Raw genomic sequence first — 18,178 nt, forward strand, 5'->3', positions numbered from 1 at the left:
AGCATATATATATATTATACTGTCATTAAACAATGTATATTAGTGTTACCATAGATTTTAAGACAAAGCACAAGTGTAATAATGTAATCCTTTAGTAAATAATAATTTGCACTGGTATAAATTATAATGTATAACAAATTTTAGTTATAGATAGATGTATAATTATATTTCTATGAATATAAAGCAATATATATTATATTTATTTGTATGTGTATAATGTCTTTTAAAGACCAATAAGCTGAAGAAGAAGATGGGTATAATAGTGTACTACATAATGTAACTAACAGAAATTTAAAAAATATGTAATAATAAACAATATGATATTATTACATTCATGATCAACTAAAGTTATGCATTTTTTTCTACAGATCATTTCAGTAGTTGTGCCAGCTTGCTCACTTTCCCATTATTTCTCACCATATCGACTTTAGTTTCCCATAGAATTTTGACTAGTTTGACATCATCTTTTTCGTCCATAGCTACATCTTCTGACATTTGTGGGCAAAACCTAAAATGGCAATAATAGATTTACGACCAATACTTTTGGAATAAAAAGCTAATAAAAAAAATTACCTAAAAAATGCTGTTTTTGTTTTGTAACACCATGATCTCGCTCTATCTACAACACGGCCATCTGACTGAGTTGCTTGGTCAATAAGCAATAAGCCTAAAGCTGAAAACCCAAATACTAAGCGAAAACCATCGCTCACGCTACTTGGTTTAAAAATGTCCAAGTTTTTCATCTAAAATAAAGATCATAACCAATTATTATTATGCAATGAAAAATTGAGAAGATAATTATATAGCCTTTTATTTTATAGGTAAAATAGTTTATATTCTCTGTATGCTATAATACAACTTTTACTTCAGTCACAGGAATACATCCAGTTCCAACAGATACTACAACAGTTGGATCAATCATTTCATGAGTTCTGTTTGTCTTATATAATGCCAAATTGTATTCTTCAATTTCAGTTAATGTATCCAAAGTAGGATTATTTGAGATCAATCCTCCATCCAAAAAACGACCAAACATTCTAAGACATAAAAAATGCTATAGCTATAGTAATAATAATAAAATATTCAACAGTAACAATTTATAATATTCTACACATCTCAAAATATAAGACTTTCGAGAAAAAGTGGTAAGATTCATTTGTTAATTTAAATCAAAAGCATAAATCAATATATTTAGTAAAAAACTGTACCAAAGTTACAACATAGGTTGTAAAGATTTTTTTAACACTTAAAGTAAATATGGTTTAGTGAGACACATAACAAGTATGCTTATAACAATCATAACAACTTCACATTGATATAATCAAATATAGCAGTAAATATATTTACAATTTTATTATTTATGGTAGTCTGTTAATATTTATTTTACTATACCTATTGACTTTACAATATATAACAAGTTATAAAATTAATAATAATTAGAGGTCAGATTTATAGTCTCTTAAAATCCTTAAAATATGATGTTTTTGTGTTGTTTAAAAAAGGCATTAAATTTTCTAAATATTCTTTAAAAATAACAAATACATGATGTTTCATGTCTTTAAAAATATAAATGTTTTTTTCAATATTCTGTAAAAAAAAATAATTATTATACTCGTAATTACTTGGATTAAATTCATCAATTACTAAATATTATTAATTTGATTTACAATAACATTTTTTTGAAAAAAAATTGATTGTAAAGCCAATTTTAACTGTATGTGGATTACTCTAAATATCTAACGATTCATTTTTATAAAAACCTAGAAGGATATAAAATAATGTATTTGTTAATCAATATTATTACAATTCTGGTGTATGCAAGAAGTACATGGATTCGCAGAAAAATAATAGATAATATAATGATAAATTATTTTCTTAAAAAAAAAAATATTTACAAAAATCAAAATGTTTATAAAATATTCTCAAATATTCTCCAACCTATTGAATATTACCTGACCCCTAAAATATGCTTCTTTATGCAAAATACATTTTTTTCTGTTAATTCTGTGTTTCACAAATCATAAAAATATCTCATTCCCATTTGACTGCATAGACTAGAAATAAATATGTAAAATCATAAAACCCAGACCTCTAATAATAATAATTACTTCAAATCATGATAAAATATGATGAATATAAAATTTAAACCAGTATAAAAATCTTGTGTAAATAATATAATAGTATTGACTTAATATTATAAAATTAAAGTAAGACAAAAAAAATAAAATAGAATAAAACATGAAATGATACATTATAATTTTTCTCTCATTCTATTCTATCTCTTTCTTTCTATGTTACATGCCTATAAAGAAACATATTGAAAATATTTAAATACTGATTTTAAAAAAATAAAACCATTTATTCAAATTTAAAAAGACCATAAAAGTTATAATTTAACAAATTAACTAAATATCTTTGTTTTCATTTCAATAATCTGGTTTCTGAAAATAATTTCTCATAACAAACTAAACAAAAAAAATTAAAATTAAATTAAAAAAAGTAAAAGTAATTAAAATTAAACAATATTCAAAGATAAAACCGTTTCAAACAATTCAAAATAAATTATTTAAATAATATTAATTACATTTCAGTACTTAGAACAAAGATTATGTTTTCTATTATATAAAGTGAAAGGTGTCAAAATTGAATTTCTTTAATATAATAATATTAATTTACATATTTTCTTTTGTAGTAAGTATTTATTATTAAGAGAAAATATCAATGTACAGTCAATTCGTGATATAATTAATTTCAAAGGACCGAGGAAAAATTTTGGTTCATCAAAAGTTCGTTACATCGAAATTTAATTATAACAAGAGCATAAAACCAACCAATGTGAATACAAATTTAAATAAACAAAATTTATTAAGATTTAAAATAAAATTCAAAATGTAAATCAACACACTACATATGCATCTGAATTTATATACATGTGGGGTTTCTCCCAAGACTGCAAGATTTCCCCACCCTCTTGTTTTATTATTAGTATAAATATAATTTGTTTTGTTCATCAAAACCATGGCCACAGTGTTTGATCGTGCCGTGAGTTGTGTTGTGCTGTGTTGTTCGTGTTAATATTAATAAAGGGAAAATATATTACTCGGATCCGTGTTCTTAATTATTATTATATTTCACACTATCCTACAAACATATATGTTAGATATATGTATTTAGTAAAAATTAATATATACATACATGAGTCATTATTTAATTATGTATACATATTTATTATTTTAAAAAATCAGTAATTTTATTTTGTGTATAGCCACTTGCGCTTACCCAATCAATAATGTTGTCCAAATTTAAAATATTACAAAACACACTGTTGACGATTTTATGTCTGTAGATAATTAAAAAAGCTGCGAAAACGTGATTTTGCTATCTTCAAGGTTACAAAGGACTCCAAATGGTAATATCAAATTCCGAAATTGTAAAAATTTGTTAGCTTCAGCCAAAAAAAATTGTCATACCGAGGAAATAAAAATACATTTAAATTTTCATTACATCGTACGTAGTTGACTTAATAATTAAATCTAAACCAAAGATTAATATTTTATTTAAAAACATAAAACCGATTTTTTAAAAAAAAATCAGGAAAAAAAGTATATTTGGACGTAGTCTATATTTTAAATATTAATTATATTAGTGAAATAACTGAACAAATTAAGTAATTATAAATATTACAAAATAATTGGTAAAATGGTTAAAACAAGTATTACCTGAAGTATGAAGGTGCAGCACCACTTGCTCTTGCTGCTTTCCATGCCAATTGCTCATTAGGAGGTGGCGGAGGTGGGTAGTCACATGGATGATCTAAGTTAAGCATGTCACTCGGTGATGTATAGTTACGAAAAAAATGTAAATCTACAGGTTTTCTGTCAGCTAACAAACCCGTAACTAAAAGTCTATAAAAATTATGATTTTTTTTCCTCAACTCAATAAATTAATGATTACAATTAATTATTTAACAAAAGAACTTACTTTGGATGCTTTATATCACTCATATAAGTATTTGCACCCAATGTTTCTTGCAACATATTTTCCAATACTTCACTAGCATAAGGTTTACTTCCTTGAAATACGAGCTGTTTAAGTCTGAAGTATAAACACAAACATTCGTGCAATGATTTACCTAAAATGTTGTTTAAAAATTAGACCATTTAACTTATAATATATTTTGCAATGCCTATAAAGAAAAAAGCATTACCACATGCAAGTCCCAAAGCTAAAATCCCTCCGGTACTTGTTCCTGATATCCAATCAAAACAATGAATAATAGGTACTTTAGTGGCATTTTCTATATGAAGTAAGACAGATATCAACACTAGTCCTCTGATTCCACCACCATCAAGAGATAAGACTCTGCCTCCTCGATAATTTTTATTGACATCTATTCTCTCTTCCATAAGTTCTTCCATAGCTGTCACAATACATCTAACCTATAGATATAAATTTGATTTAAAATTTGAATTATTTATATATAATGAACTATATATACTCGTATAATATATTTTAATGGTGAACTTTTTCAAAAGTAAGATAAAATTATTTAAAAACAAACATGACTTGATCAGTATGATACATACTGGCATTGATATAGGTTTTTGAGGAGGTAAACCATTGTACTCTTTGTTCCAAGCACATCCATTAGTACATTCTGTTTCCAATAAAACATTTTGACATCGTTTGGCACCAACTGCATGCAAAATATAAATAATTTTTTCAGAAATTTTATCAGGTCCATTATTTGTAGCAGCAATATGTCTTGGAGATATGCCTTTATTGTTACTAAAAATTAATAAAAATTATATAACATAAAACATGCTAATTTCTTAATCTAAAATGTACATACACATAATCAATGTCGGCTTCAAATGCAATAAGAGCATGAATTATTGGTATCAAATTATTTTTGACTGCAAAATGCATTGGAGTGTTACCATCTACATCAGCTATGTTTACATTAGCTCCATTACATAATAGTCCCATTACACAATCAAATCTATTTCTTATAACCTAAAAGAAAACATGGTTATAGGATAGTGAACAGACCATAAATACAGACGACGGTAGTATAGTTGAATCTTAAGAAAAACAAATTATTGTTTAAAAAATTGAATAATTCAAATTTTATAAAATATGCTTAAGACATAATGATGTACAAATGATATTTTTTTTGGATAATTTCAAGAAGATTATAATTTATAGCTAAGTATCAAAACTAGTTCGTGTTTAGACGTCGTAAGGTTCACACGTTGTCACACGCTCCGCTTTAATCAGCTATCGATAGCGTGTGTATCGATATCGTGTCCAGCGCTCGTCGCGGTACTCGTATGGTCGGTAATGAATAAATTATTTTAACATTCCACAAGGCAAACCTATAAATTAGCTTATCTAAATAATTATGAACTCTGATTGCCTACCAACGCCTATTACCAAAATTTTCAAATCACCAATATATAAAAAATGCAACTGTTACGGGCAAAAGCCGAAATCGGGCGAACCTCAGAAATGCCTGGGCAAAACGCGAACTGCCCACAATCCTTGGGCAAAATGTCATATTTCGGCCTTTGACCGGGCACAATTAGTTATGACCAATCTCATTTGAGCAAAATCGTCAAAACCGTATACTGACTTTTATCGTTTAGGGCAAAACCGTAGAGCCTTAAATACGTTCGCTAATATTAAGTACAAATAATTATAAAATAAATATTATTGTAGAAATATAATTGAATAAACTTAATTAATATATTTAAACCTCAAATGAGCCAAACTGTAGCGTTTTAAATAACTTCACTAATATTAAATACAAAAAAATAATAATCATAAAATATTGTAGAGATATAGGTAATTGAATACACTTCAATAATAATAAAAAAATAATATTTTTGTTTATTTGTAGCTACACATATTAGAACCATGGCATTTAGAACCACACAAAATATTTTGTTTTTTTTACATTTACATCGTCTCGTAGTGCACTTAGTTTTGCAAGAATAAAAAGTAAACCCTTATCCTCCAGTTAATGAATTTTGAATACTAGCAGTCCTCAGTGGTATTTCGATATTCGGTTCATCATTGCTGCTAATAAATTGTTCCTTGCATTGAAATATTTGGTTTCTGGCATAAAGTGATGACAAAATTCCCTTATACATATTTAAGACTCTATGGTTTTGTCCTTACGATAAAAGTCAATAAACGGTTTTGGCGGTTTTGCTCAAATGAAGTTAGTTAACTAGGTTTGCCCGATCAAAAGCCGAAATATGATATTTTGCCCAAGGATTGTGGGCAGTTCGCGTTTTGTCCGGGCATTTCTGAGGTTTGCCCGATTTCGACTTTTGCCCGTAACACAACTATTAAAACTATTCCACCACCGCTTATTATCTCCAACACGAGGACGTATTTGTGTTGATACCATGAGAGGGGGGAACTAATTTTTCTTCAATACAAACTTAAAAATAATTTACAGCTCATGTTTCTGTTATAATGATAACATATTATAATGATAGACTAGTAATTTTTTATTCTTAATTATTTATATATTACATTTTTTTTTAAATAAATCAATGTATTATATTCAAAAAAAAAAGTACTTGTTATGTTAACAACAGGTACCAAGGATCACAGCTCCCCGACTAAATGCGCTCTATATGGTGGAAATCACCCGGATAACTTTAGGAGTTATAAATCTCAACTGGATCTTAAAAAAAGATTACTACCGAACTCTTCAAAAAATATCTTGAATAAAAGTTTCCCTCCTCGTTAACCATTTGGAGTGAATGTTTAGGTTCGTAGGAACCCTTGCATCGAGCTTACACACAACATTTCCCTTAATTAAATCAAGACTCATCTTCTCACACTCAAGACACAAGCCAAAACCAAAATATCACTGCACAACTTTCCTTATTTATTAATTAATTCAAAGCTTTAATAAACCCCCTTATATCACTTCTCACAACATTCGTCGTTAAACTCATAAATAATGCCAACAAATAACTTGAAACCACTCTCCATATTTTTATGGAATGCTAACGGCAACCTACAACATTTAAATAAACTACAAGTAGTTCTTAACGAAAAAAAAAAAAGTTGCAATAACTCTTATTTCAGAAACTCATCTAACTCTTTATTCAAGATATTTGCATTTGATATTATCAGAACTGATATTCCAAATGGTACTGTATACTAATGCGCTGCTCTCCTCGTCTCCAATAAAATTGATCATGCACTTCAATAACAATAAACTCCGTAACTATTTCCGTCTCTTCGTGCTATTTTCTCCCAGGAAAATCTTTCCCTCCAGCAAAACTCAGTAATCTTTCTCAATCTCTAAGCTTTATCCATACTATTGGCGCTGACTTTAATGCTAAATATCAAACTTGGAGCCGGTCAACAAACACCAGAGGCCTCGCCTTCAAAATTTCATCTCGCTTTATCATCTTAAGGTAATAGCGTCCCTTTTTTCAACCTATTGGCCATCACATAGCAACCGTCATCTCGACACTCTTGACTTCTTTATCACCTATCTTCCAAATCGCTTTTCCACTGAAGTTATAAGGCTAAATGACCCAGTTTCTGATCATACACCTGTCTTGCTACTAATCGGAGCTTATCCCTCTTTGAAGAAAAATAGACCAACCATTACTCCGGGCACTACAAACTGGAAAAAATTCAAAGATATCATCTCAAACTAAACTACCCTTAATATAAAATTAAAATCAACTTCTGATGTAGACTAAGCAATTCTCCAACTTTCTGATGACATTCAAAAAGCAGCCATAGACTCATTGACCCAGAATCTACCCTATTCTCAAACACTCAATCTATTACCAGAATTAAGACAACTTATTATTGAAAAAAGCAGAGCCAGATCTAAATGGAAACATACTCACTACCCGACAGATAAGATAAAGTACAACTCTCTTTCCAATAAACTAAAGTCACTACTTAAAACTCATAAAACCAACTTGAACAAAATTCATATACAAAACTATTCATTTTTTAACGGATCTCCCTGGCGTAAAACAAAGTCAATACTGCGGATTGAGGTCTCCCCTCCTCCTATTCACCGGCCAGATAACTCGCTTGCTTTCTCAGATAAAGAAAAAGCTGATATTCTCGCCGAAGAATTATCAGGAGTATTCAAACAACATCTTATTTTCATACCAATACTACGTATGTCGAAAGTTATGAATTCTCTTTATTAATCAACTTTACTAATGGCCCTTACTGCAAAACCAACCTCCCCAGCGGAGATAGAAGGCATTATAAAAAAAAAAAAACTTTCAAATAACAAATCTCAGGGTCACGATCTGATTTCCAACAAAGTTGTTAAAAATATCACTACGAGAATGATTGTTCATCTATCACATATTTATAATGCAGCCCTCCACCTATCTTACTTCTCAATTACTTGGATATCATCAGCCATTGTCACTGCACTCAAACCTAGTAAGCCTCCAGAAAAGCCCTCCTCGTACCGACCCATTAGCCTTCTACCGGTTCTTGGTAAAATTCTAGAAAAAGTTATCCTCAAGCGCATTACTACTATTGCACAATTGAATAACAGTATTCCAAGCTTCGTTTAGTTTCCGTTTTCTTCATGCCACAATTCATCAATTTCACCGTGTAGTGGACACAAAGTCTTTGAAGAGGAGCTTCAAGGGATAAATGTACAAGGAATATGCGAAACTCATTGGGTTGAAAGGCACGATGGAAACTTACAATTTTAAAGCGATACCTTGGTCAAAATGTGTAATGCCCTACACAGAATTAAAACTTGGGAGGATAGCAAAACTGCGAGTGCTGCTCAATATCTCTTACATGCTCTATGTAGTTCTGAATTCATTATTGCTTCTGTATGCTTGAACGATATCTTAGGTAAGTGATGATTTATAGATTTGTGTAAATAATGTGATGACTTCTTCATTTAATTTACAAATATTTAAATATTGTACATTTTAGGTACAACTGTATCACTTAGCCGTTTTCTTCAGACCTTGCCTATTGATTCAAAAAGGGCAACCGATGCAATGAAAGACACTATTTTTGTTCTGAACCAAAAGTGAACAGTGATTCTGTTTTCTAGCAATTATTTTTGGAATCGGAAGAAATTTCCGAGCTGTTAGACGTGGAGATAAGAGTACCAAGAATTGTTCATAGACGAAGACACAGAGAAAATAATCAGCCAGGTCAATCTGCATAAAAATTTTTCCACAGAAGTATATATATCTTTTTCTCATAGATTCAATAATAACAGATTAAAAATAACGACTTTCTCTAGAGGTGCTGTCATTATTTCAATTGGGTGTGTTTTTACCAAAAACTGAGTACTTAGAAGTTGATTTGGTAGCCGTACGGGAAGCAGTTAAAATATGCAATGAACTTCTTCATGGTCCTCATATATCCATGGTATTGTCGGAATTTCAGCTTTGGGTTACAAAATGGTAATAAATTACCTGAGTCCCTACCTCAGGTAATAGACAATATGACACAGATTTATAGCCAAATATTCATGTTCTATTATAAATACTCGCTACACTTCCTCTAAGTGCAGCTACAGCGGAGCGATCTTTCTCTACTCTCAGGCGCCTTAAGACGTGGCTTCGCTCAAACATGGGAATGTTGATGAAATTATATCAAAATTTGGAAAAGAAAAACAAAGAAGGTTAAACTTTGTCATTTAATTTTAAAAATTAACCATAAATAATAAAGATATAATTTTACTTAATAATTTACTTTTTATTTTTATGTTTTAATTGCGTATTATCTTTTTGTCCTTTCAAAAAAACGACCCCCCCCCCCCCAATTTTTAGTTCTAGATCCACGCCTGTGGACACCAACTCATCAGCACTCAAAACCAAAAAATACTGTGCTGGAGTCTTTTTAGATTTTGCCAAAGCATTTGATACCGTCTGGTATGACGGTCTTCTTTTTTAACTAAAAAAATATTTCCTCCCCCCTTTATACCTAATACTTAAATCATCTAGAAAACCGCTCATTTAATGAACGTCACAACTTAAAACATTTTAATCAATTTCCTATTCCTGCTGGTGTCCCTCAGAGCAGTGATATCGCTCCATTCTTACATACCATTTACACGAAGGATCTGCTCATATATGAAGATACTATAATTGGAACATATGCTGATAACACCGCCTTATTATCAGTTTCTTCAGACCATATCGTTGGATCTCAACAACTACTAACTCACCTAAATACTCTTTCACAATGGTTCAATAATTGGAAGACATAAATTAACGAATCCAAATTTTCCTTTGTTACTTTTGCACTTCGACCTCATAGCTTCCCAGCTGTATCAATAAACAATATTAACATTCTCAAATTGAACCGAAGTTAAATACCTTGGTCTTATACTTGACAGGCGCTTGATTTGGTCTATTCATCTAAAGCAGAGGTTCTCAAACTTTTCAGGCCAGGCCCCCCTTTTTGGTCAACCCCAGATGTGAGCCCTTCTCATAAAAATAATTTTAATAGTCATGTTTAAACTAACAAAAAGTTAAAACTAACAACAAATATAGGCTAATATTGATATTCATATTACAAATTTATTATATATTATGTATTTTCTATAAAAGGTTTTACTCAATCGGTCAAATTTAATGTGATGGGTGGGCTTATTTTTTATCACAATGTTTGGTGAAACGAGGAGAGATATTTGATAAAACAATTATCAATTCTTTGTTGACATCTAGTCTTCCACGGTATTTAGACTTCGTTGATGCTAGGGCAGAAAATCCTGTTTCACATAAATACGTAGTTGCAAATGGGACTAGTATTCTCATGGCTTTTTTCAAACAATATCGGGCACTCTTCTTTTACACTTACCCAGAATCTTGAAAATGAGTTGTCTTGTTCAAATGTAGCTTTCAAAAACTCGTCATATTGAAGATCAATAGCTTGTTCTTGTTTTGCCAAATTCAACGAACAATTTTCCTTCAGCATTTGAAATGGTTGTTTTACCTAAAGAAATGGGTTACAGGTTTTCATAAAAGTATTCTTTTAATTTTTCTTTTTAAGTTGACAAATGATTTACAAAACATGTTGTTAGTTCTTGAGGAATCTCCTCACAGTCTTCTTGCACCATGTTCAATAACGTCGGAAAAACGATGAAGTCCGGTGTTTTCAAAATTCCTCCCACAGTGATAAATTTTTAAAAAGCCTTGTATCTTTTCTTCCCAAATAAGAATATTTGTTTTTTCTTTTTGTAGAGATTTATTCAACACATTTATTTTCGAAAAAAATATCTGTAAGGTAAGCTAGCTTCAAAAGGAACTGTGTATCGCAGAACAACTCTGCTGAAGGTTTTTTGCAATCTCTCAAAAAACATAAATACTTAATTTCTGAGTTCAAATATTCTATTTAAAACATTTCCCCGAGATAGCCACCATGCTTCGGTGTGAAATGGCACTGCTATATGCTTCAAGCTCATTTCTTCACATAAAACTTCAAACAACCTTGATTGTAGTGGCTGTGCTTTTATTAAAATCACTGTTTAACGACAGTTTAAAGAATTTCATTTAGGTTGGGGCTCAAATCTTTTGAGGCTAGAACTTCTCTATGAATGATGCAATGAGTCCATTTGAGGTTTGGGGTAACAGCTTTAACTAAACCTTAAGTCCATTGTACTGGCCTGCCATATCCCTAGTTCCATCCGTGCACAAACCAACGCAATTCTTCCATTGCATCATGTTGTTAAAAAAAAATTGTCAATAATATCAAAAATACACTATTATGTAGCATTGGTGGTTAAAGACTCTCAAAAAAAGTATTTCTTCTCTTATATCCTTATCATCAATAAATCTAACATAAGCCAATAAATAAGATTGCCTATGTTTATCAGTCGCTTCATCAACTTGAAGGACAAAAACGTTATTTTTTATTTTTTCAAATAATTGTTTATCGAGATCTTTCGAAATATTTGATATTCCCCGTGACACAGTGTCATTGAAAAGAGGTATGGATTTAAGTTGTTAAGCCAAATTGTCTTCAAACATTATAGAAACAATATCAACAGCTGCTAGTAATATAAAAGTTTCACCTAATGTGTGAGGTTTTTTCATTTGGCAATTCTATGAGCAACTTTATAGGACGCTAAAAAAGCTTTGGAAGGCACAGTTGTAATTTTTTTAAATGTCTGTTGAGTAGATTGAAAGCTGATAAGCTTCCGAGCAAAAAATTCTTTAGGTTTATTAACTAGTTCAGCATGTGTTGTTTCTAAATGCCTCTTTAATTTATTAGGTTTCATGCTATCAGATGATAATATAATTAAACTTACTACACACTGAGGCCGTTTTTCACTATTTATATTAGTTTTAGTAAATCCAAGAGACAAATAGTTTTCGTCATACCTTCTTAATTTTGTAGATTTTGAGTTCGACACTGGGCTTAAAGTACCGGTGGCTAACTCGCTGTTTACACTACTGACGTTATCCCTTTTAATTTTATTACTGCTGCTTGATGTTGAAGCACTAGTTTGATCACTTATCAAAAATATTTTCATTATTAAATGTACTAGGAATAACAAGTAGGTTTAATACCAGAATAATCGAAATAAACAAAACTTATTTACAAAGATGTACTTACACGTACAAGGTAGCATACACAATATCAAACTGTCAACGTTATACCACCACAACCTTGTCACATAGTTAAACGCGTAGAACTGTGTATGTTTAAAAATAGAATAACGACCAATAGTAGTTTATCCATAAAACAACTAACCTTTTATAGATAATAGCTCTTGTTGGTTATTGCTGCCTGAATGTGATGTATAAATATACCAAATTGTATACAATACAGGACGCGATTATAATTACAGAAATTTCACAAATCTTTTTCTGTCCAACCAATGCAATGTTGATTTTTTAAATTTTCTTGTGCCCCCCTTCCACCCCCCAAATAAAGCTTTCGCGGTCCTCCGGAGGATCGCGCCCCACAATTTGAGAACCTCTGATCTAAAGGATAAGCGTAAAAAGCTAAATTCCAGACTCCATATTTTAAGGCCACTCCTTCGTTCTAACTTAACTATATCCAACAAAATCATCTTATATAAAACTCTCCTTCAACCAATCTGGATGTATGGCATCACAATCTGGGGCTCTGCAAATAACTCAAATAAAAGAACTATTCAAGCTTTTCAAAACATCTTTCAACGCGTAAACACTGGTGCACTCGGGTTTATCTCAAATGAGTCACAAAATTCTGACCGCAAATTACCATCCATCAATGAAACTGCTGCTATCTTCTACAAGCGCTTCCACTTCAAGTTGTGAAATAATCCTAACCAACTGATCAACGAATTAGTTTACACTACCTGTTAACCCAAATTGACGTCTCAAAAGGAACTAGTGCCGCGACTTACTAAAATATTAAGTACTAAATAATATTCAGGGATGTCACAAATGTGTGATTTCCTCCTCATGTGTATAATAAAACCTGTAAATTATTTTTAAAATATTTATATTACTTATTGTACTCAATGCATAGATCGTAATCCTTCATAATAATTTCAAATATATTAAAAAAAAAAAAGTATCAAAACATTGTGGATACTGATTTTCATATAACAAAAATCTATTGTACTGTAAATGTTTTTAATACTATTATTATTACCATTATGTGAAGAGCTGTGCGCTTGTCAAAATTTAATGCATTAATATCACAATTATTAGCAATCAAGCTATCAATAACTTCACGAGAACTCGACCAATGTAAAGGAGTACCTCCAAATTTCATATCCTAAAAATAGCAAAAACATACATTTTTATAAATATTACAATAAGTTTTAATTAGACTCATAGAATTGTACACGTGTGAGACATGGGTAACCATTAAAACGGATAAGGAAAAATTTTTTTTTGAACGGAAAAGATTTTTTAATACTTTAAAATAGAAATTACGTTATATCTTTGTTTATACAAAGTTCCATCCTTTTATTGGCTAACAAATGGTTAAACATTATCTGGAATTTCCTAAAATGACAATATCATCTGTATATGCCAATATTATATCTTTATTTACCACCTCCACTTGATGATTATGATTTAATTATCATACTACCTTTTAAAGCCCTAAAATAATAGGGTTGGAGATAAAACATCTCGCCGCCATAAATCTGAGTTTACTTCATAGGCTGATGACAATTCTCCCAGAAATTTCACTTTACATTTTGTTTTATTATTGCAGAGTTTTACCATAATAACATATTTTTTTGATATCCCAAAGCAGATCAAGGTGTTCCATAATTCTTCCCTATTTATACTATCATACGCCTGTTTATAGTCGACCAGTACCAGGTCTTTGTCTAATTCGTAATGTTTCTTCATCACTTGTCTCAGGATTAATACCGGATCTGTAGTTGATCTTCCTATTCTAAAGCACATTTGTACCGTTTTATAATCTCTTCAGCGTATAGAGTTAACTGCTCTAAGAGAATTGTTGATAATACTTTATAGCATGTACGAGTATATAATAAAGAAATTCTTCTATAGTTTTTTTTTGTATCCAATATGTCTCCTTTTTTAAACACCGGAAATAATATCCATAAGTACACTCTTCTGGAATTATTTCTTTTTCCCAAATAAGATTGATCATTTTCCACATTTCGTTTTTCAATGCTTTTCTATTATTTTTCAATAATTTTGCTACTAATTCTTGCTTTCTCTTGGAGCCTTTTATTCTTAAGTTTACTTATACTCCTATTGACTTTAATTCATGAAGGATAACTAATACATGACTCAGCCATACTATATTACAAATAGATCGCATCAGACAAAAGCTGTTTTATTAAGTAACATTGTATAGTCATTTTTAAACTCTTCAGCTAATTCCTTTTCATTTGTTAATAAGTCTCCTGTCTGATTTCTAACCATCCTAGTTTGTTGTTTATATCCTTGTTTGATATTTCTGCTATTGCTAAAGATTTTTTTGGAGTTAAATCTGATATTTTCAATTTCTTCAATCTTCCTCTATTCTTCTTGTCTTTTTTCTTTCCTGAGTATTTTGTTAGTTTCTATTTTGCTAGCTTTCTATCGTTCTAAATTTTCATCTGCCAGACTTTTTAACACTATTTCTATAAGTTTATTTTTTCAGTTTTTATTTTTACTATTTTTTCTCATTCCTAGACAGTTCTTTGCACTATTTTTCACTGTGGTCTTTATCTTTTTTCATATATTTTCTACATTTTCATCATTATTTAACCTTGGTATTTCAAGACACATTCTTCCGCAAACTTTTCAGTACAACATTTTTCCAACAATTTTCCTTTATTTTCTCTCCAATGCACCAATAGTCTTATTATAAATTTTGCAATGACTAAGTAATGATCAGAATTTGCATCAGTACCCCTAAAGGTTCTAATGTTTTGTATACACCTTTTGTGTCTATTTTTTATTATTATATGATCTATTTGATTTTTTACCACTTGGTTTGAAGCAACCCATGTTTACTTATCCTTTCTAGGGAAATATTTACTACTTAGGACCATACCATTTGTCATATAATACTTAATTAGCAATTATTGGTATATATACCTCCTCTTTTCCTACATTCGCACTGAAGTCCCCAAGAACTATTTTAACACAATGATTAAATGTTGTATCACATATCATGTCTAGTTCTTCATAGAAGTAATGTAGTATATTTATTAAAAAATTAAAAAAAAAAAAAAAATTCTAATAAAATATGTAACAATAACAGTTGATTATTGGTCTATATTCAAAATTATTATATTTATTATATATATACATATAACAACTATATATAATACCTAATTCGTAAACTGTAGGATAGCACTTAGCAGATGGTATCTATAGGCTATAGTAGTTAGTACCTATCTGATGTAAATATATAGTAAGTATATAATATTCAATTTGAATGAGTCTGTGACTTCAATGGTTAAATTTAAACTTTAAATATCAAAGCTTACGCATTGACTCTTAAGTTAAAAAAAATGTATTTAAATAAATATTTATATTACATACACCTTTTAATTAATTTACCAATAAATCGCAGTGTAGTATAAATACCAAATTATACTTTTAAAATAATTGCATGTAATACTTTATCCTTACTTCTACAAAGAGTTTTTTATGGTTATCTTGAAGATAATCTTTTACAATTCCAGGCAATTTGTTTTCAGATACATTTTTTTCAGGAATTCCTGCTGGTATATTTACATCTGCTCCACAAACCAACAACTCTTTGACACAATCCGGTTTATCTGCTTGGCATGCTAAATGAAGTGGTGTAAATCCATTTATATTACGATAATTCAAACATTTGGTGCTCACTTTAGACAAGACCTATAATATATTCACATTATTAAACGAGTAAATTAATGTTAAATTATCTTATAATTTTACCAAAATTATGTCACTACTAGATTTAGCGGCATAGTGAAAAACTGAGTTTGCTTCATTATCTAAATGCTCCAAAGAAACATCCAAGCCAATTAAAGCTTTAACTACATTAAAAGAATTGTCATAAATAGCTAACTGCAATGGTGATATACCATAACATTCATCAGGTACATTTAAGAACCTGAAAATAGAACACAAAGTATGTACTATTAAATAAAGCTGTTAACTCGTATACGTCATAGCAAACATACTTCAAAATGCTTGGATGGGACAAAATATCAATCATTACCAATCGTACAACTACATGAGCTTCATTCCATGATGGATTTTCAACAAGAGTATCACATAACTGTTGTATCATAGTTACACTATAACCCTATAATGCCAATATAATTATTATAATTAATATTTACGACATTTTATGAAAGATTACTTACATCTTTAGATATACGAAGTATTTCTGGTAATTTTTCTTTGAGAATGAAAAATCTTATTTCACATTCATAAATATCAGGACTCCTGAACAAACTGTTCAACCAATGGTTAATTTGCAAATTATTTCAAATAAATAATAAAATAATGTACCTGTAAGATGTAGTTAAACTCTCAGCACGTGATAAATGCAAGACAATTTCACTGGTATTATTATTATCTGCTTGGTACAACATAATAGGATCATATCGACAGTGGACATTGCGGTCAGAATACTTTTCTGATTTTACTTCAATGACTCTACTAGGATTATTATCAGGAGTAAAAAACCCTCTAATTGAATTTAGCCAAGACATTTTTAATAAATTGTTTAATGTAATAAATAGTCTACAATGTAATATAAATCAGTTTTTTATGGTGTTTGGAACTTGACTACCTGCTGTTAGCAATAGGTATTGTATACAATGAAAACGCACAAGTATATAGATTGAAAGCTTCGCATATACATTTTTAACCAATACCAAATGAACTTTGTATTTTGTTATCATAAATAATGTATTGATTTTACACCAACATAAATATATTCTATAAACAGCATATAAAATCACCCTTCTTAGCCTTACCTGGTGGACAAAATCTGAACAATGTGCCGGAAAATTGGACACACTATCACAGCTATGGATTATATTGGAGTGTCTACACCGTATTATCTACATCATGTTCTTATCACGGAATATTCTGTGATTATACATTATCAATAAGTTTCAGTTAACGGTCTCCGTATAGGACTTTATAGTTTATTGTTGTAACCATGATTTGTTTTAAATTAATTCGTTTTACTAATGTGATTAAAAATACAAATACTTTTAGACTTCACAGATGCATTACGTTACGTTATCCATCAAGAATTAACCCTAGTACATCGGCTTCATTGGTCAGTAGCAGTATCACCCGATATTATAGTAGCTTACCATCCACTCAAGGCGAGAAACAACCAAAAAATGAAACTAGTGGTAAAATGCAAATAACATTTACTTGCAAGGTGTGCAATACTAGAAATAGTCGAAGGTTTTCTAAAGTTTCATATGAAAAAGGTATTGTGATAGTAGAATGCGATGGATGCAAGAACAACCATTTGATTGCTGATAACTTGGGATGGTTTCCAGACACAGGATGCAAAAACATTGAAGAAATATTGGCTGCTAAAGGTGAAAAGGTTAAACGGATAGATGGGTGCTGGGAAATAGCATCAAAAATCCCATTGAAATAAAATATATATCAACATGTTTAATGAATTTTATATTCAAATGTAAAATACCTTATGTAAAATCTTAAATATTAACAAAAAAAAAAAAAAAAAAAAT

The 18,178-nt window shown here is 30.0% G+C and overlaps 2 protein-coding genes across 2 annotated transcripts; one reads left to right on the forward strand and one right to left on the reverse strand.

Moving 5' to 3' along the window:
• Positions 1–177: 177 nt before the first annotated feature.
• LOC112687774 (85/88 kDa calcium-independent phospholipase A2) lies at positions 178–17,453 on the reverse strand. Its single transcript, XM_025560694.1, has 14 exons — positions 16,968–17,453; positions 16,820–16,910; positions 16,634–16,758; positions 16,386–16,563; positions 16,095–16,325; positions 13,636–13,761; positions 4,853–5,016; positions 4,587–4,788; positions 4,208–4,439; positions 3,982–4,132; positions 3,720–3,905; positions 866–1,037; positions 574–743; positions 178–508 (listed from the first exon to the last, which is right to left on the reverse strand). The coding sequence occupies exons 1-14, from the start codon at positions 17,168–17,170 to the stop codon at positions 370–372; spliced, it is 2,370 nt and encodes a 789-aa protein (XP_025416479.1). The 5' UTR covers positions 17,171–17,453; the 3' UTR covers positions 178–369.
• Positions 17,454–17,563: 110 nt separating this feature from the next.
• LOC112687775 (DNL-type zinc finger protein-like) lies at positions 17,564–18,148 on the forward strand. The gene has a single exon (XM_025560695.1). The coding sequence runs from the start codon at positions 17,626–17,628 to the stop codon at positions 18,082–18,084; it is 459 nt and encodes a 152-aa protein (XP_025416480.1). The 5' UTR covers positions 17,564–17,625; the 3' UTR covers positions 18,085–18,148.
• Positions 18,149–18,178: the final 30 nt, after the last annotated feature.

Source organism: Sipha flava, unplaced genomic scaffold (genome assembly GCF_003268045.1).
Source record: "Sipha flava isolate LNK unplaced genomic scaffold, YSA_version1 360_pilon_pilon, whole genome shotgun sequence".
NCBI lineage: Eukaryota > Metazoa > Arthropoda > Insecta > Hemiptera > Aphididae > Sipha > Sipha flava.